The 19,740-nt window shown below is 45.4% G+C and overlaps 1 protein-coding gene across 4 annotated transcripts in view; it reads left to right on the top strand.

The window, feature by feature from the left end:
* SLC25A37 (solute carrier family 25 member 37) overlaps nt 1–19,740 on the top strand; it is a 41,805-nt gene that overhangs the window by 20,263 nt on the left and 1,802 nt on the right. For 3 of the 4 annotated variants that reach the window (XM_080982587.1, XM_080982588.1, XM_080982586.1), the window contains 3 exons: nt 9,848–10,076; nt 13,005–13,061; nt 14,438–15,436. In XM_080982587.1, coding sequence (XP_080838713.1) covers nt 9,848–10,076; nt 13,005–13,061; nt 14,438–14,958 — 807 coding nt within the window. In that variant the 3' untranslated portion in view covers nt 14,959–15,436. Of the gene's footprint in view, nt 1–9,847; nt 10,077–13,004; nt 13,062–14,437; nt 19,739–19,740 lie in introns of those variants that run through there. The other variant, XM_080982585.1, reaches the window with a different exon arrangement.

Genomic DNA, 19,740 nt, shown 5'->3' with positions numbered 1-19,740 from the left:
GAAAAATTGAGGACCTCCTCCCCAGTATTCTGTCCCCACCCCCCACCGGGCCTTCACATCTCGCTAGGTGCTGGGACTTCTTCTTTTTAATGAGTTTGTGTTCAAATTTGGGTGCAAGCCCTGCAGAAGGCTTATTAACTGTTAATAATGTGTAGTCAGCTAGAAAGCTGGGACTTATTTTGCTTGCTCTGGCTTGCCCTATTTCCTTTCAGCACTTTGGGAGCTGGTAAGTGGGGCTTCTCCTTCCCAGGCGGTGCAGTGATGGGAGCAGCCATGTTGGCTGAGCACCTTCCTGCTGTGGAGAAGTTCAAAGATGCAGAAGTACCATGACTTCCTGAAGGGCTGTTGGATCGAAGAGGGCAAAGCTCGTCCATGGGTTTGCCAAGGATTGCCTCTGTAACCTTCTGTATGCAAAGCACCTACTCCATCACCGAGCAACAGCCCTGATGTGGAGGATTGACTTGTCAGGATGAGTGGGACTTGTAGCATCCCCACATTTTGGAGGCACCGACTGCTCTCTGCACTGGGCACTAAAAGTACATGGTTATCACTACCGGTACTCCAGTATGAAGAATGTCCAAGGAGCATAACTGCTTGGATTCCTAAAATGCAGCGCTTCCCTCTAGCCCCATTTTCACACAGGCTGCAGTTGCATGCATTTCCCGTTCTTGGGCAAGCACAAGCTGCTACTGGTTCTGCTTCATGGTCCACACTTGCAAGACATCTTTATTTTAGCTTTTATTGACATAGCCAAAGGGGATTCAATAGCAAAGCCTTGTGACATGTTTTGTTTTCCAGTGCAGCTTTGTGCTAGGAATGTAAATCTCAGAATGCAATGTCTCAAAATAGTCTGCAGGAAGCTAAATGGAAACTAAAGTTCACCATTAAAAGGGATTGCTTTGGTTGCGTTTTACTAGAATAGCATTTTAGTGGCATCTCTCCATAGACAGGCATGCCAGGGCCAGCGTTCATAGATCTTAGTCATATGTGCTTTGCTACTGCAATGTAGATTCCAGATGCTTTTTTATTTTGAGGCCTGTCCAAGGCCAGTACTACCATTAGGCAGAGGGAGTCAGCTCCTTCAGGCATCAGATGCTGGGCAGGAGGGCAGGAAGTGGCAGCAAGGTAGTGGAAAGATGGCTGCATGTGCTGTGCACCCTCCAAACTTGCCTACTGCTCTCATTTGTGGTGGCCAGAATTGCCATGATTGCTAGTCCAGTCAGCTTCTGAACATGTAAGCCAAGGAGTAGGAGGTACCATATAACACCGGTCCTTAAAGTCCTACATTGTCTCCCAGTATGTTTCTGAGCACAATTCAAAGGGTTAGTGCTGACCTTTAAAGCACTAAACGGCCTCAGCCCAGTATACCTGAAGGAGCGTCTCCACCCCCATCGTTCTGCCCGGACGCTGAGGTCCAGCTCCGAGGGCCTTCTGGCGGTTTCCTCTCTGAGAAGCAAAGTTACAGGGAACCAGGCAGAGGGCCTTCTTGGTAGTGGCGCCTGCCCTGTGGAATGCCCTCCCACCAGATGTCAAGGAAATAAACTACTATCTGACTTTTAGAAGACATCTGAACGCAGCCCTGTTTAGGGAAGTTTTTAATGTGTGATGTTTTATTACATTTTTTATATTCTGTTGGGAGCCACCCAGAGAGGCTGGGGAAACCCAGACAGATGGGTGGGGTATAAATAAATTACTACTACTACCACTACTACTACTATTGCTACTACTACTATCTTGTTCCTCACCTGAAGCAGCAAAATATCTTGGGCTGGCCCTGCATATGCTTCATGTTGGCTTCTGAACTGATAAATCTGATGGGTAACACAGATCCTGGATTCATGGGCATAATAACAGTGTGGGTTGCAATCTAAACCAGTGTTTCCAGGTAGATATTCCCCTCCCCTCTCCCTGGGGTTTTGGGTCTGTGAAGAGGGTGAGGAGGCCTAGGATTAGAAAAGGCGTTTATGAGGTACAGAGTGAAAAATTTAATTAGGAACTATGAGCCCCAGAAATATGGGCATGTATAGAGTGCATTGCTGTTGCCATTGAGGAACTTATAAATTTAATAAGATGATTCCACAGCGCAACAATATTCCTTTAAACTTTTTTTTTATGATTCCTGGGAATGGTGATTGATAGATAAATGTTGGTTATATATTGATTTTTCTTGATTGTATTTCATTTACATTCCCAAGAATTTGGGTTGCAGTTAATAACGATTTTATAAGCTCATAAAGGGATCAGTGAACTCAGAAGTTTGGGAAACCCTGATCTAAACAGAGGCATAAAATTCCAGAGCTGTTGGACAGGAACTGTGGGGATCCAATGGATTGGATGCCTTGCGAGGGACACAAAAAGGTACCGTATCTTTACCTGAGACAGTGAGGAGTAGCAGTCAGTGCAGGAGTTGCTGGAAGGAGGAGTACAAGGTGCCATCCAACCATCTGACGGACTCCATTTCAGATTTGTGTAGGGTTTGCCCCTTAGCCTTTCTTCTCCTGAAGATGTTCCACAAGGCAGTGGAGATTTAGGACCAGAGTTTTTCTTCTTCTAAATGGGCCACCTTCCCAGGTTGAGGAGCCCCATCTACTCAAGAGGAGACCCATTGAATACTTGGACCTAGGTTAGCCATGTCTGCAAATTTCAGTGGGTCTGAGTATGATCAGCATGGGATACAGCCCAGGGCCTTTACAATATATCTACAGCCCTTCGGCGTTTATCTCATGTGATGATCTTCGTCGAGGGTTCTTGCTGTGGAGAATAAGGCTGCCAAAGCCAACCAGCCATGAGAGCTATATGTTGCCATCAAGATCAAGGGTGGCCTTCCTGCGAATGAAGGTTACTGCATGGGAACATCAGTGGCAGAATGCTGTTCTGTTCATGACCTATTTGTCCGTTCACCATTGAGGCATCTGGTTGGCCACTGTGAGGAATGGGATGCTGTGCATTTCTTTACAAAATTAATTTTATAATACCAGGAAGTCCTGGTCTGGGTGGACTCGTGGTCTGAGTGTAAGGCCATTTCAGATGTTCATATGATGCTCAGCTTGGAGAGATTTTTTTTGGTGCTGATTCAAGTGGCTGGAGAGTGTGTGCAAATGGGAACTGTCAGGATTTTGTTTCCATTGCCAAAGAATGGCTTGTCCAAGACGAGTGGAAAACCCTTCCCACCCCCTTGCGTGCAGAAAGCTGGTTTGCAAGAGTGTGCACCAATGTGATTCCTTACCAAGCCAGTATTAACAGGTACCTCATGATGTTATTTCCCAGGCACTCTTCTTTGTTCTTCACCCAGGGGCGTTTTGTACTATACGCCTTGAAGGAGTGTTTGAAATTATTAGCCGCTTGCGACCAAGTGAAGATGCCCGGGCGCCAGGATGTTGTCTGATATCTCCACCATCTAGGGGTGCATGCCTGGGACTCCTTGGATCTGGACAGGTTTCACACACTAATACCACATCCTGTAGAATTATGTCAGTTATATTTTATATGCACAATCAGAATGAATTTCAGGAACCAAAATGCTTTTTCTGTACAGCTGGAACAGGAGCGCTGAACAACGTTATAGTCAATTGTTGTAGCTTGTACTTCACTTACTCCGCCCCAGTGCCCTGCTTGCAGTTATGAAGAATGTTCTTACGTTATGAATGGTCCATGCCTAGGGCTTTTTCAGCTGGAACTCATGAACTCAGTTTTGGCATCTCTCAGGTGAGTTCTAGCACCTCTCAGGTAGGCACCATTGCTATTCTAAGAGGATGAGGGACGCATTCAGGGTGAGTTCTGGCACCACTTTTTCTAGAAAAATAGCACTGCATGCCACCATTAACAAAAAGAGGTAGGAATCAGCCAATATATATGTGGATAAAGTGACTTTTCTTCCTTAAGTTCTCAAAGTTCTTAACCTAGCTCAAGATTGTCATCTGAACAAGCCAGGTGACAGCCACTCATTTGAAAAACAAGACTTAGCTGTCTGGCCCCAAAATGGCAACTAGGCAATCTGTTTTGGCGACTGTAACCTTGGTTTAAGGAGCCATTTGGCACCTAGCTTATATATCTGAGTTTCTAACACTGATGAGTGGCAGAAAGGTACAGCTATGCTTTATGCTCTTCCAGTGTCTGTTGGTCTGCATTCTCTTATTCCGTAATTGTATTGAAATCGGGCATGAAGTTGAGAATCACTTTCGTCCTAAAAGCTTAAAAAACCCTCCGCCTATGACTGTGAAGGCTTGCAGTCATATGGGTTACGTGTGATGAAGTCAGAGCAGCTGAGCAGGGCTGCTAAGTGTCACAGTTCCCTTCAAAGCAGAAAGTATGTTTTGCAAGTGAATGGACTGCCCTTTTAGATAAAATAAAAAGTGAAGCCACAATTACCAGGTTTATCATGGTCTGACAGATATAAAGGCAACAACAGAATTATGTAAGATGTCTTAGGGCCAGTTTTTTTTTGGGGGGGGGGAGGTCCAGTCCAAGAATGGATTTATTTTGAGGATTTGTGAGTATTGGGCTTTGCTTCCTTTTACACTCACAACAAAAACTTGTTAACTAAGCCCGTCATACAAAGCCAGATCACTTTCCAGGGATAGCTGGTCCAAGGGATAAAGGCAAAGGGGGAAATGGAGCAGGGACATTTTTGAAATATTTGAGCACCACACCCAGTTTAGTCACAAGGAGGTTTATGTAAAATGAATCCTTCAGCTTGTTTACACTATTACAAAAGACACCCCTGTCTGCAAGACAGATCTGAAAATGTAGGCAGATATCAGAGCCTGCTGTTCCTGCTATATACACAAACACTTCTCACGCATACACAACTGCCTGGATCAGGCAAAAAGTCTACTGAGTCCAGCATTTTGTTTTGTTATGAATTGCAAGTGGGACCTGGAGCAAGACGCTGAGGTGCGGAGGGCTCTAGTTCAGGGTTCCAGCCAGCCATGCCCATACTCCATTCCTGGATTTTCTGTTCTCCACCCCGCCCCCGCCCCCAATTTCAATATTTAGTGCACTGAATATGCTCAGTCCTCACTGGGTTCTCTTTTGAGGGGCAGGGGAAGCAAGGAATCATGGAGTGCCTGAAAGCCCACAGATACCTCCTTCTTGCGTGCAAACTGTGCCATTAGAGGTGTATGGGGCAGGAGCGGGAATCTCTAGTCATGAGGCCATTTCTCACCCACCAGCCCCACACATGTGATGTTACCCCGATAGATAGGATCCACTTTGGAAGAGCAAATTTGCTGTTACTACTGCACAGAATTGTTTTGCCCTTCAAAATGACCCCCCCCAACCAAGACAGCTTGACAGATATAAACACAAGCCATTTTTTAAAGAACTGCACATTAAAACTGCTTAAGAACACCCAAATGGAGCTTGCAGACCCCACTATGGTCCTAGGACAACAGTTTGAAAATATATTGCCAAGGGTGCTCTATCACTGAGCTACAGTCCTGGCTTTTGCATCAGCAAGATATCATGTAAGTTGGCCAATGTTTCGAGCACTTCAGGGTATGAAAACGTGCTTATTAAAGTTGGGTGTTATTTTTTATGCCCTTGAGATGCACAACTTTCTTTCCTTGTCTCTTTCTTTCCTTTGACAATATGACCTTAGGTGGGTCCCCAAAGGAGATTGTCTAGAGTCAGGCAATTGGACCTTGTAGCTCAGGACTGACTTTTCTGACAGGCAGTGGCTCTCTGGGGGTCCCAACGCTGCTCCCCGGCTGCAGCCTTTTTTACAAGTGCCATAATAACGTTGGTTTCACGTACGTTAGGAAACGCTTCTGGAAACAAAAATATCTTCAGTGGTTTCCAGGAAGTATAAAGAGTGTGTCCCACTCTTTATATCTCAACAGGGATTCTGTTCCACAGGGCAGGGGAAGACATGGAAAGTCTAGAGCCGAAGTCTGACCTTTCAGGAGCACCTCAACACCTGAAACTAACATTATAGATGCTATCTATTTTCTGCAATATTATTATCAAGCAATTATTAATAATATAAGTGTGTGTGTAAGATCTTCAGGATCAGTCTCCTAAAACTACTTTGCCTGCTTTGGGAGGCATTAATGACAAGCATGTTTGCCTCATACAATAGACAATAGAAGTTGTTACAGTAAGTGCCACACTTTTTAACAGCAACCAAAAAAGAGGTGTCAGTGCTGTGTACCCTAAAGTACCCCCTGAAAAAAGTACTGCTTGAAATTGACTTGGAGAAGCCCATAGGCATCGGTATGGCTTTTGTCTGCTTTCCAGATTGCTGGCCCAAGCCCCTTTGGGAGTCAGGTTGGGAGATAAATGGAATAAATGAATAAATACATAAATACATGCAAATGTGATATAAACGCAAATGTGATATAAGTACACAGTTCCTTTAATTGCTTCTAGGAAGGCTGTGCCAAGGCTGGTTATGTGTTCATCACATGACAGGCCAATCTCAAGTTTTTTGGCAGCTGGCAAATTGGTGTTTATCCGCTGTAATTCTTCTCTTGCATCTTTCTTTGCAGCAAATGAGACAATCTTCTGGGATTAGAATTGCATCCCTTTTTCATCCTTGAAAATAGGTGGTTGTGTTGAAGTGGGATTTGCTGTACTTGTGTTAGTAAGGAAGCCTGGATTTGCACCTTGCTGTTGACAGTGGCAAAGTGGTGGGAACCCCTCTTCTCGCTGAGGCAGAGCTGCTGTGAGACTGCAGAGCGAGAGATGGTGTCCCGCTGCTCAGAGTGGTTTTGTGCTCCAGCTTGGAATGCCGTTCTTCAAAGGAGAGACGCAAGCAAGCAGCTCTGTGGGGCTTGAGTAGACTTGCTGGGCCTCTGCTTTGATTTCACGGCAACTTAAACAGCCCAGGCCTGAACCAGTAGAAACGATCCAGGTGACTTAAGCATTGCCTTAAGCAATTAAAACAGCAAGGTGGAGATTTCTTGGCTGGCTAGTGAGTTCCTAGCTTTGCCACTGAAGAGCTGGAGCACCTGAGACCATGGCACAGCCTGACTGTATACCTTTTGGCTGTACCTTGGTGGAACATCATTAGCACATGCACACAAAACTTGTAAGCTTTGAGGGCAGGTACATTTTCAGACATGTTTAATGAGCAGGGAAGCGAGAGCTAATGAGCATTTGCATAGAATGACAGTGATCTGCATTGCTCAGGCTGACATTAGGCTGTTGGGACAAGTCCAGTCGGCACTGGCAGCGTTGGTTCTTCCTTCCAGCCAAGTAGCTTGAATTGCATCCCAGAGTCTTGCTGTCCTGAGATCATGCGCTCGGACACAGATTCCAAAAAGCACGAATGCGATAATTAGCATTTGAATCATAGGGTTGTTGGGTGAGGTGGGTGGACTTGAGAATGGCTTTCCTTCAAAGAATCCTGGGAACTGTAGTTTATAGGCTGCTGCAAACTGTAGCTCCTTGATAAATGAACTGTTAAAGTGGTATGGATGTGCTTTAAATGTATGGTGCGGATGTGTCCTCTTCTGTGTGATCGCTGTTGGAGGACTTGAAGAGTTCTATCATGTTTCCACCCTCCACAATCTAAGGACTTGGTTTTATACCTCTGACCATCGTCATTGTCTTCTTCCTGAACCCTTTCCACTTTCTCTGTTTCAGAAATGGGGAACCTGTAGCTCTCCAGATGGTGCTGAACCACAACTCCCAGCATCCCTGACTACGACGGCTGGGGCTGGTGGAAGTTGAAGTTCAGAAACAACTCAAGGGCCTCAGGTTGGACACCCCGGACTATACTTTTTTAGAAAGTGTGGCACCAGAGGGATACATCGTGTGCCAGAGGAGGTGTAGCTAGTGTGGAATAAAGTGACACCATTGATTCCATGGCTTCGAATCACATGTGCCTGTTGCCTTTTGCAGCTGCATCACACTTTAGGCTTTGCTTGTGTGCTAGCTGTAATCTCACAATTATTTTCATATGTTTGAGCTCAGGCCTGGACAGAGAGGACACTCCAGAACAATAGGTTTGATTGCTGAGTCACTGTGGATGCCACAATACAATACAAGGATTTGTTTTTGCTCTCTGGGGCTAATTTACACTGCAGCTTTTTCTCCAAGGAGCTCAAGGTGGCATACATGCTTCCCCCCCTCCTCATTTAATCCCTGTAGGTTAGGCAGAGAGTGAGCAACTGGTGCAAGGGCACCCAGTGAGCTTCACGGCTGAGTGGGGATTCGGACCCTGGTCTCCCAGGTCCTACTCTGACAGTAACTGGTGCATGATACATGCAGTCAGCACCCAGACTTGCTTTTTCTCTGTGTTCTGTGCTCAGTGCACTGCCACCTGCTGAGCAAAATAATGACAGTACTGATGATGATGGTGGTGGTGGTGGTGATGATGATGATGATGATGATGATGATAATAATGTAATTCTGGGGTGTGTGCAGAGTGTAGGTTGGGATGAGCTCCTCTGTAACAATCCCTGATTTTAGACAGGTGTTTCTCAACCAGGTAGGCATATATAAATACTTGGGTGGGGGTGTCAGGGTTTCCCCCCAAAATGTGTTCAATATAAGTGGGGGGGGGAAATAAAATTTCAATTCTCATAATATTCCAGTCTTTTCCAAAATTCATATATAGTAATTAGGCGGGCCGTGGGGTTTTTATCTTTTGCTTTCATCAAGGTGTGGCCTCAACGAATGCTAGGTATGATAAGCTTCCTGTTTGGAAGTCGTGCTGATTCTTCCTTGCCAAAGCCTGCTCTTCATTTTAATGATTCCAGCTTTAGTGCCATGCTTTCGGCCACTTTACCTGGGACAGAAGCCAAGTTAAAGGATCTGAAACTTCCGAACTCCCCCAGATTCCATTTTTAAAATGGTGCCAGATTTGCTATCTTACAAGAGGGAAGTTTGAGTGAAGATTGCACATTTTGTTGGAGGAGCAATAATTTCATATCTGTGCCAACTAGATCTGATGATGTTAATTTATAGTTTGTCACTTTGCCCTGGTACTTGATCTTGTGCTGCTTCTACCCCAAACCGTTTCTCAGCATGATTATCTTTACAGCACAAATTAAAATTGGCTTTTGCACGACAGGCCCAGAATAATGTGACTCTGAAACCGCAGAAGGCTCTTGCTTTGTCCTACTCATTTCTACTCTTGTTTAAAGTGGGTGCTCATTACTGAGACATGCGAGACAAGTACATACAGTTCTCGTTTGCAGCTTCTGTTGTATTGAGAGTAACAGCAATAAAGTTCTCAGGGTCCGGGTTTTGTGGGGAGAGAGTGCTATCCTGTTTGGCTGAGTTATAGCGCCCCCTGCTGGCACGCTGTTGGAGCCTGTGTGTAAGTTTCCTTGACTTATTTATTCATTTTTAAAACGGGTCTCCACAGATTAGGAGTTCATAGCTCCTCCAGGCCTGCCTCTCCCCGCATGAACCAACCTGGACATTGTCTGAGTCCCGGCTTCATATGCCAACTCAATAAGGGGCCTGTTCCATGATAGCTCCCTGTTTGTGGAATGCTCCCCCCAGGAGTGCATGCCTGGCACAGTCACTGGCTGTTTTTAGGCACCAGGCAAAACCTTTCTTATTCACCCAGGTCCATGTTGTGTTTAACTGGGAAGGTAGCTAGAGATGGCAATCTCTGTTGCAGTCCTCTTTCAAGTGGACTAGGTAGCGCTTTTCCTTTCAAATGCACTGTCAGTTGAGTAGTTTTATTCTGTTTTGTTTTGCTGCTGAGTGTAATGGCTTTGTTTTATCGGTGTGGCTGCCTTTGTGGCACTTGAGTGCAAAAATGCATAGATAGATTAGATTAGATTGGATTAGATAAAAAAGCTCAGTGGCAGAACCTGGTGCCCTCAACTTAATCCTGGGGGCCATCAAGGGCTGCTTTCCTCATGCTTCTTCAATTCTTTCTTTCTAGACCCGGATGCAGAGTTTGCAGCCCGACCCCAAAGCCCAGTACAGAAGTGTGTTTGAGGCCCTGAAGAAGATGATCCAGACGGAAGGCTTCTGGAGACCCTTGCGAGGGATCAACGTGACTGTGGTGGGAGCCGGCCCAGCGCATGCCCTGTACTTTGCCTGCTATGAGAAAATGAAACGGAGTTTCAGTGACATTATTCGCCACGGAGGGAACAGCCACCTGGCCAACGGTATATTGACATAACCAACCCAGGGTGCCATCCTGGTCCCTTGCCTCTCAAATGGTGTACTTTTTTCTTGCGCTCTGGCATCTTCCGCCTGCATTTCTGCTTCTGGAAAAAAGACGCTGGGAAGACTCCGCCGGTGGCCGCCTAAGCGCTCTCTTGCTGCATTCAACTCCTTGTCTGTTTTCCACAGGCATCAGCAGTGTTAGTCTCGTGTATGAAGAATACAGAAGTTACGTAGTGCTCCAGAGCCCCTAAAAGTTAGATGTTGGAGAAGCATTTGACCCTGAGCAACTCTGGTTGGGGCCATAGGAAGCAGATACTTGAAGCAACTTGTTGGTCAAGCTTGGGTAGCCCTCTAGGGAAGCAGGTTCTTAGGGCTTTTTTTGGGGGGGGGGACAAATTGCTTCTGCTTCTAAATCAGTATCTAATCTTATTAAATCTAGCCATTGCATTTATATATTGCCTTTCTGCCAGGGCACCAAAGATGCAGTGGTTGCTGGTGCCTTTGGGACACTGTAGGGCAGGAGGCAGGGAGATCAACAGTAAGTGTAGCCAGAGCCACTCTAGTTTTGCCCCATCCTCTGCCTCCCTGCTAAGTTCTGTAGCGCAACACTGAGACCAGGGAGGAGGAGGAGGAGGAGGAGGAGGAGGAGGAGGAGGAAGCTGACAGGCATGGCCACCCCTTAGACTGGTTTCAAGTAGAAAGGCAGGCTAGTTGGGGGCTGGCTGACGGCAGACGGGTTGGTGGGGCAGGGCCCTGTTCACCCTAAGACAGTGGTTTTCAACCTGTGTGCCGTGGCACCCTGGGGTACCTTGAATGATGCTCAGGGGTCCCTCTTTCCTTCCCTCCCTCCTCTGATGCCCTCTTGCATCTCTGCCTCCCAAAGGCTTGCACAGCTGTTTGTGGCTGTAGCCCTGGCTACAAGCTTCCCAGGCGAATGGTGCTTCTGGGGCTGGCCAGGGGGTCTGGTTGCCAGGAGCTGAGGCAGCCTTGGAGTAAGCAAGCAAGTGGGTGAGGGAGCCCAGCCAGCCAGTCCTCCAGCCCTTGCTGTTGGGAATGGACAGACAAGTCCCAGGCCCCTGTGGGGCAGGGGAGGGGCAGCTCAGAGAGGGAACACTTCACAAGGGCGGGTGTTTGAAAAGGGGTGAGAGGCTGCCTGCTCTGCAGGCAAGGGGGGACATAACTGGACTCCTGAGCCCCACAGGGGAGCCGCAGAAAGAATGTAGTTGGTCAAGGGAGCCATGGACTCAAAAAGGTTGAAAACCTCTGCCCTAAGGAATCAGCCTCTGTTGCCAAGGTGGCTTAGAATTATAAAACACTAAAACAAGTGATCTATAGCATAAAGTTGGCTGGAGGAGCAGTCCAAGCGGAGAAGGTCCCGATTCTCTTTGTCTGCCTGCCTGCCTGCCTCCCTCTCTTGGCTGTCATCTTCAGAAGCTTACGTTCTGGTCTAGCCAGCCAAATGCCTTTGTTCTTGCTTTGTCCCCCAGTATTTGGAGGTATCTGACCTTTCTTTTGGGAGGTTTTATTTGGGGCCTGTGCTGATATTCCCAGTCTTGAGGGAACTATAGTAATAACCCATGGAATAAATTCTTCGCTCTCTGAATTTGCACCTGCCTGGCTTTGTAACCACAGATTAATGGATTAATGTAGAAAAACATCCAATTTAAATGCAGTCAGTATTTCAGGCTTGGTGGTCTAAAATACAAGTCAATGTGTATAGTATTATGCAGGGTGTTTTTTAAATATATATATATATATATATATAAAGTGTGCCTCTGAAATATTATTTAATATGCAGAAATCAGTTTTAAAGAATCCAGTGCATATAGCAGATGCAGACAGTGGGTCGCTTTCAACTAACTTAGAGTAGGCCCATTAAAATGAATGGACCCAAGTCAGCTTTGTGTATTAATTTCAGTAGGTCTATTCTGAACAGGACCCTCTTTGGATGCAACCCAGTGTCTCTTCAGGTACAAAGTTGCCCATGGCCATTTCAGGGGACATGTCAGCTATTGCTGGCTGTGTGGCCAGTCACAACCTAATGAACTGTGTCTTCTCAGTGCTGGGGAATCTCTCTCATACCCCAACATTATGATTATATATTTATTTGTCCCCTGCCTTTCCCCTCACATTAAAGGATTGTTTGAAGGGAGCAGCACTTAGCATATTTCCCTTGCTCAGAATGACAACATGATGCCATAGCCACAAAAGAATAATGGAGGGATAAAAAAACTTAAAAAACAACAGTGTTCTGAAACAAATAGGATTTATTTATTTTCAGTTGATCCAATTGGGACACTTTAGAAAAGTGTTTTAAATAGCATGTCATGGCTGTACATAATCTTAATAATGTTATGTTTTACGTATCCAGTATCATATTTGAAATATGTTAAGACTTAATTCAGAAATGCAAATTGGGAGTGCAAATAAGAATATGTCTTTTGTTGAGTATCTTTTGAGGTTTATCTTCTTGTGTTTTGGTTTGAGATTGCGGTTGCTCCCTCCCCCCCCGCCGACTTTTTCATAACAACTTCGTCATAGGTAGGTGTACCTGGAAGTCAGTATGGGCAGGTAGACAGTTTAAAACACAGACTTGCTTTGCCCAACTGCACAGATGAATTTCATAAGAACGAACTGCCAAAGAAGAACCATTCTTCCCCCAGATGGTCTCTTATAAGTTGCTGCGCTGTATTTTTGCAAATGGTGACTGCTTTCATATGTCTACTGTGGCTTTTTTATATAAAAGTGTTGTGGGGGCTGTTTTTCTTTTTCTTTTTAAAAGGAGCAATGTGATTCCTGATGATGTTGCATAAATAAGGGTGATTATGTATTGTGCATTCAAGAGCTCATTTGTGTGCAAAAGGAAAGGCGAATTGTTGAGGATTGGTTTGTGAAAGGGGACTTGTCTTTTTTGTATGTTTGTGCAGGAATGGCTGGGAGCTTAGCTACCCTACTCCATGATGGTGTTATGAATCCAGCTGAAGGTAATGCCCTCGCCTATCAATAGTTCCGTGGTGTTGAGCGGAGGAAAGGAGAATTAAAATTGGCAGGAACCCATAAGACCTACATAGTGCTTTGAATTGTTTTTTTCATTTTAAACTGTTTTATTGTTGATTCCCCCCCCCCATGAGTTTTTATGGGAAACTATTCACAAATGGAGTCAAATAAGTAAATGAAATGTTGCAGATTGGGAGACACAGGCAGTTCAGCATTGCCAGTAAAAAGGTAAGGGTAAAGGGACCCCTGACCATTAAGTCCAGTCGTGACCGACTCTGGGGTTGCGGCGCTCATCTCGCTTTATTGGCTGAGGGAGCCGACGTACAGCTTCCGGGTCATGTGGCCATCATGACTAAGCGGCTTCTGGCGAACCAGAGCAGCGCACGTAAATGCTGTTTACCTCCCCGCCGGAGCGGTACCTATTTATCTACTTGCACTTTGATGTGCTTTCGAACTGCTAGGTTGGCAGGAGCAGGGACTGAGCAATGGGAGCTCACCCCTTCGTGGGGATTCGAACCACCAACCTTTTGATCGGCAAGTCCTAGGCTCTGTGGTTTAACCCACAGCGCCACCCGCGTCCCTAGCATTGTCAGTACTGACTGGCAAATGACTCCCAAATTTCTGCGAGGGTCACCTGGGAATTGAAACGGTACATTTAGAGCAATTACATTAGTTTTGTTTCAGAAAGGGCAACTCCAGCTTCCATCACGCCATGCTTTTAAGTTCTATGATACCACTTTAAACAGCCACGGCTTCCATCCAAGAATTCTGGGAGCTGTAGTTTGTTAAGCCCCTATTACCCTCACAGAGCTACAGTCCTCAGAGTTCCCTGTGAAGAGGCATTGATTGTCAAACCATGCTGGAAATAATAGCTCTGTGAGGGGAATAGGGGTCTCCTAAAAGCTCTCAGTGCCCAGCATTTGTTGGGGGAAGCCGTGACTGTTTAAGGTGGCACCCTAGTCCTGTAAAGGTAAGGTCTGAATGTGGCCTCTGTCTGATACAGACACTTTTGTGACTGACAAATGTCCCCGCTTGGCAGCCTTGAGAATCCAAATGAAATCTACTTTAAACTTGACAGTGGATTGGGTGATTGATATTTAATCTGCCAGATACTTTAGTGTATTTGGCTTTGCAAGTTTAAAATGTTAAACTTTTCAGATCTTGTAATTCTGAAATTAAACTTTTGGGACTTTGTCTTCCTCAAATATATTATCTGGGAAATTACAATGGCCATTATTTACTATTCTGTTATTAGTTGGTACGCACCGCTGAAATCTGTGAATTGCATCTAATTTGGCTTTTCTTATTTCTTTTGTTTCCCCACACCCAACACCTCGCTGTGCCTTCCTGCCCACTGAGCCAGTGGTGAAGCAGCGCATGCAGATGTACAACTCTCCGTACAAGACGGTCCTGGAGTGCATCCGGACGGTGCATCGGACGGAAGGGATGGGTGCCTTCTACCGGAGCTACAGCACCCAGCTCACCATGAATATCCCCTTCCAAGCCATTCACTTCATGACCTATGAGTTCATGCAGGAGCAGATCAACCCCTGCCGACAGTACAATCCAAGTACGCACATCATATCGGGGGCCGTGGCTGGGGCTGTGGCGGCTGCCGCCACGACTCCCCTGGACGTCTGCAAGACTCTCCTCAACACGCAAGAGAACATGGTGTTGAGTTCTGTGAACGTTAGCGGACATCTCTCTGGAATGGCCAATGCCTTTAGGACAGTGTACCAGCTGGGGGGCATCGCTGGGTATTTTAAGGGGGTCCAGGCAAGGGTGATATACCAGATGCCTTCAACTGCCATTTCCTGGTCTGTGTATGAATTCTTCAAATATGCACTTACAAAGCGTGAACTGGAGAAAGGGACGCCGTGCTGACGTGTCCTGGTGCTGCAGCTGCAACCCAGAACCTCTGAGACAGCAGAGTCCCTTTGTGGGGGTGCTGGAATTCTCCAGGGCTCTTTATGTGACTGTGTAAAGGTTTCTGGTAGATTCACCCCTGGGGACTGCTCTCTCTCTCTCTCTCTCTCTGTGTGTGTGTGTGTGTGTGTTTTCTTAGATGCCAGAGAAATTGATTCTGTACCTTCCCCCCTGCTTTTGTTAAACCATATTGTGCAAGGATTGTTTGGCTTGAACAAGTATTTATAGTTTTATTTGGAGTTTATAACTGTGACCAGTTTGTACAGGGTTCTACAAGGCTTGAAATGCTTTTGAGGGCTGCCCCTGAGGGGCAAGGGGCAAAGAGAGTTCTTGTGGATTGGACTTTCCTCTCTTTGAAAATGTAAAAGATTGAGCCTTTTAGCTGAACAAAGTTCTGTATAGAGAAATTATGCGATATAAATTGATGGATAATGTTTATCCTTTTATTTTTCTATATCAGTGAGTTGGGTGGCTTTTAAGAGTTTTAACAGCTGAACAAGAGTTCTTTTTGTGTGTGTGTCAGAAGAGACTTCTGCACTATTTTGAAAAATTGTGAATAGCATTATCCCCACCCCTCCTAAACCAGAATGGCTTTAATCATCACTTGTTGTCCAGTGTCATAGTGGTAAAGAATTCTCAATCCTTAAACAGCTCCTTAAATTCTTCTGAAACTGGATACTCAAAGAGGCGTAGGACTTTGAAATCTTAAGAAACTGCCTTATGTGAGTCATTTCCCTTTTAATGTATTGAGATCGTTAGGCACTTCTGGAAACTTCAACCAGTTTTGACTAATACCGAGTAGAAGACCAAGAGTACGTAGTTTTGCATAAAACTGTGTTTTAGCAAACCCTTAAATGCCTCTGATGGTACTTTAAAACCAAATTGCATCTCAGTTTCTGAACAGGTGTTGTGTGACTTTCCCCCACTAAGACCCCTGTGCCTGTCCAAGACCTTTTGCAGCTGTGTGTGTGTGTTTGTGTGTTTGCAAATTTCACTCCTGCAAGTGTGCTGAGGGGTGGGGCATCAGTTTACATTTCCTTAGGAAAACTTGCCTTGAATCACTTCTTGTTTTTGTTGTTGTTTTTAAAAAAGGAAAAGGCAAAAAAGACTGACAAGAAAAGGCAGCTCTTTGTTGCGGTACAGTTATAATGCCTCTGAACCAAAAAGCCTTTGCAGAGGCAGAGACAAACTTCACTCCCCCCCCCAAAAAAAAAGAGAGAGCGGTGATGTTGCTCTTGGCCCTCTGGCCTGTACAAATGAAGGTATGTAGAGTTAGTTCTAGCACTTGTGATAGCTTTGTGTCTGCTTTTTTATGAACATGTACAACTTTTGTGCTGTCCCAGAAACGTTTTGTCCATACAAAGAGTACAGTTTACAGTGGTACCTCTAGTTACGAACTTACTTCATTCCGGAGGTCCGTTCTTGACCTTAAATTGTTCTTAACTAGAGGCGTGCTTTTGCTAATGGGGCCTCTTGCTGCCGCTGCGCCGCTGGCACACGATTTCCGTTCTCATCCTGGGGCAAAGTTCTCAACTCGAGGTAACTCTTCCAGGTGAGCGGAGTTTATAACATGAAGCATTTGTAACCTGAGGCGTTTGTAACTCGAGGTACCACTGTATTTTAGATATATATATAGAGAGAGTTAGCAAATCAGGATTGCAACTGGATGGTCCCGTTTGTTGTGTGCTACACATCCCTGTATGTGGGAAATGTACAATTCTAAAGCAAGATACCGTATTGGCCCGAATATAAGCCACACTCCCCCCCCCCCCCATTCCAACCATGAAAAGTTAAAGTGTGGCGTAAATTCGCAACCTTACAGAAGCTGGCTTTTACGACATCACTGCTGAAACAGCTGTGCTAGGTCTGTGGCCCTGCCTTGCCTTCCAGGGCCGGAGTGGAGAGAGCGCCCCCTCCCCCCAGATGCCAGCACGAGGGCTGTTGGGGGTGTGGGACAATGGTACCCATCCCAACTGTGGCTCCCACGCCTCCCCCAAGGCGTCAGGGGGATGGGGGGGAGGCCGCCGGCAAAGCAGCACAGCTCCCCCCCGCCCCAGGAAGCATCCCTGGAGCATGGGGGAATGGTACCCGTAGGATTTTCTTCTACATTTGCCATTTACAGGTGTGAGTGCCTGCAGAATTTTAAGGGAGTGGCTTATATTCGGGTATTGTCTTTTCTTCTTTTCCCCCTTTGAATTTTATAGGTGTGGCTTATTTGCAGGTGCGGCTTATATTTGGGTCAATACGGTACTTAAAAAAGAAGAAATAATCCTGTTGGGATTTAGTTGAACAATATATAAGAAATAATTGTAACGGGCTGCCTCTTCCAAAGTGCCTGGGTCTATACACTTTATAAATAATAGTTATTTATAAATAGCAGCTATTTCATAGTAATCTCAATGCACTTGGTGGACTGGCTGCAGATCAGCCTGATGGGAATGGAAGTTCCATACACCTGGTGGGCGCCATGGGGATGAAGGCTGCTCCAAGTCTATGGGTTGTAGATGGTTGCTTTTGTGCTTGAAAGTGCCAAAGCTCAACCTGATCACTTTAATTATAAATACTAATGCACAACTGCTTCAGATTATTCCAGTCTGCTTCCTCAGCAGCGAGAAGTGAAACAAAAATACCTCAGAGGTTCCTTTTCTTTCTTTGGTGGGTAATGGTGGGCTTAGAGCTGCTGCTGCTCATTTGCATATTGGCTGCTACCTTTTGCCGCCATCCCAAATCTTTCTAATCAGTGCTTTTTTGTGGGGGGAGAGTGCAGAAAAGACCCAAAAGGTGCCGGTACTCATATCTTTAAAAAGAACCATGAGTTTCAGTACAAAATGGCTACCATGGGCAGGGGAAAAACGGTGATGGTACTCCATACTGGTCAGTACTGTCACAAAAAAGCACTGTTTATAATATATTTGTGGCAGAACTACAGGGTGTGCGTGATATGGGGCTGGTTCTTGAAAGAGCACCCCATGTAAATTTTCCCTTCATCTCCCCACCTCATCCTGACATGGTCAGTAGGGTCACTTTTACCATGTTGTGATTGTATGTCCACACAGCACAGGCGCCTGATCTCACCACTTGGGGGAAGTGTTCCTACTGGGATGGGCAGCCGGGGAGTAACTGACACAAATGTTGTCTTCAGGGTTGGGTGTAACACGGAGGTCTGCCCTAGAACTTGCCGTGATCACTGGCCAAAGCACTACACCTGGAATTGCCCTTTACTTGACAGGGATGATCATCTGCATTCTGAAGGTGTCCTAAGGTCTTCCTGTGGAGGGATAACCAGTCCCAAAGCCTCCTGCCATTTGATGGTTATATCAGACAAATTTTGATCTCCCCTCACCCTGCTGTGGCATTTATTTTGATTTAGGTGGGTTTCTCTCTTCCATGTGTGTGTGTTTGTATTCTCTGGCAAAAAGAGGATTCTGTTCCTGGTGGTCAAATATTGATTGTAGAGGTGCACAGTTGAATTTGTAAAACACCTCTTGCATCACTACTTAAGCATTTTCAAAATCATGTGTCTCTTGCTTCTCGGCTTTTTTAGCATATATGTTTGGAGCAGAAGGAGGTTTTGGGTGGTATTCCACTGTATCCTACACAGAGTAGACCCATTGAAATTAATGAACCTAAGCTAAACATGTCCATTAACTACAATGCTTCTACCCCGAGTAAATATTGAATTTGTTGTCAAGCTTGCACTAAGTTTTAAAACCATTCTGTTAATACTTCTCACTGAATGATTTCCAGGAAGCTGATGGATTTTTTTAAAGGTACCACTCAATACCTTCAGTCAAATGTTCTTCTGCAATGTACTTGCATGCTGATTTTCATTGCCCTTCTGAATACAGGCACTGATAACTTGGATATAAATGCAGACAGCAGTCCCAGCATACGTTTAGTAACTTGGCCCTTGAGTAACTTCCTATTGTTGGGGAATAATCTTTGCTGTTGCCTTTTTGGAGATGTATGAGAGCTAGAGGCATGTTGGCTGAAAGCAGGGTTAGTGCATTACGTGACTGGGGAAAACAGAATTATTATAGCAGCTACTGCTGGAAGACGAATGTGTGTGCATCATGGCTAGTTGCCTGTTTGTTCAACTGAAAATGGATATTAGGTTGCAAAATCAATAGGATTATTTTTCATTCTCTTAACAGTGTGTATGTAGCATTTTCAGCCTTTGGAATGTAGAGGGAAAAGACATTCCAGAGTGTCATACAAACCAGAGGAGAGTTTAGCAATAACCTTGAGAACTGAAATTTAAAATTGATTTCTACACCTGTCCCAGCATGTCAGGCAGAAGACTAGGCTAGGTTCAGTCTAGATTTCTTTGCCAATATAATTTTTGTACGGTCACGGGTGGGGAACCTTGTGGCCCTCCAGATATTGGACTCCTGCTCCTGTTAACTCTACCAGTGCCCATTCTAGATGGGGATGATGGGAGTTTTAGTGCAACAACATCTGGAAGTTCCATCACACTTGATATATAATGTAAACCTCCCTCTTACATTCTGAAGTGCTACAACCCAGACATGGGTTCAGCAGAATGCTCAGGACTAGGGCAAGTATTCATGGCCAATTGTTTCCCCCTTTGAATAGTAGGGATGCACCCTCACCCACCCTGCTCAATGCCTTACTACAAGCTGCTTTTGAAAATCCCTCCTTTTCAGAAATTTGTTGGATGTGTATGTTTGGACAGGGCTTGCCTTGGATGAACTGTGCACAGAACTAGTGACATACCGT

The sequence above is a fragment of the Podarcis pityusensis genome, assembly GCF_964106645.2.
Source record: "Podarcis pityusensis genome assembly, chromosome: 15".
Classification (NCBI taxonomy): Eukaryota; Metazoa; Chordata; class Lepidosauria; order Squamata; family Lacertidae; genus Podarcis; species Podarcis pityusensis.
The sequence above is the reverse complement of the archived record's forward strand: the minus strand, read 5'-3'. Positions and strand labels throughout refer to the sequence as shown.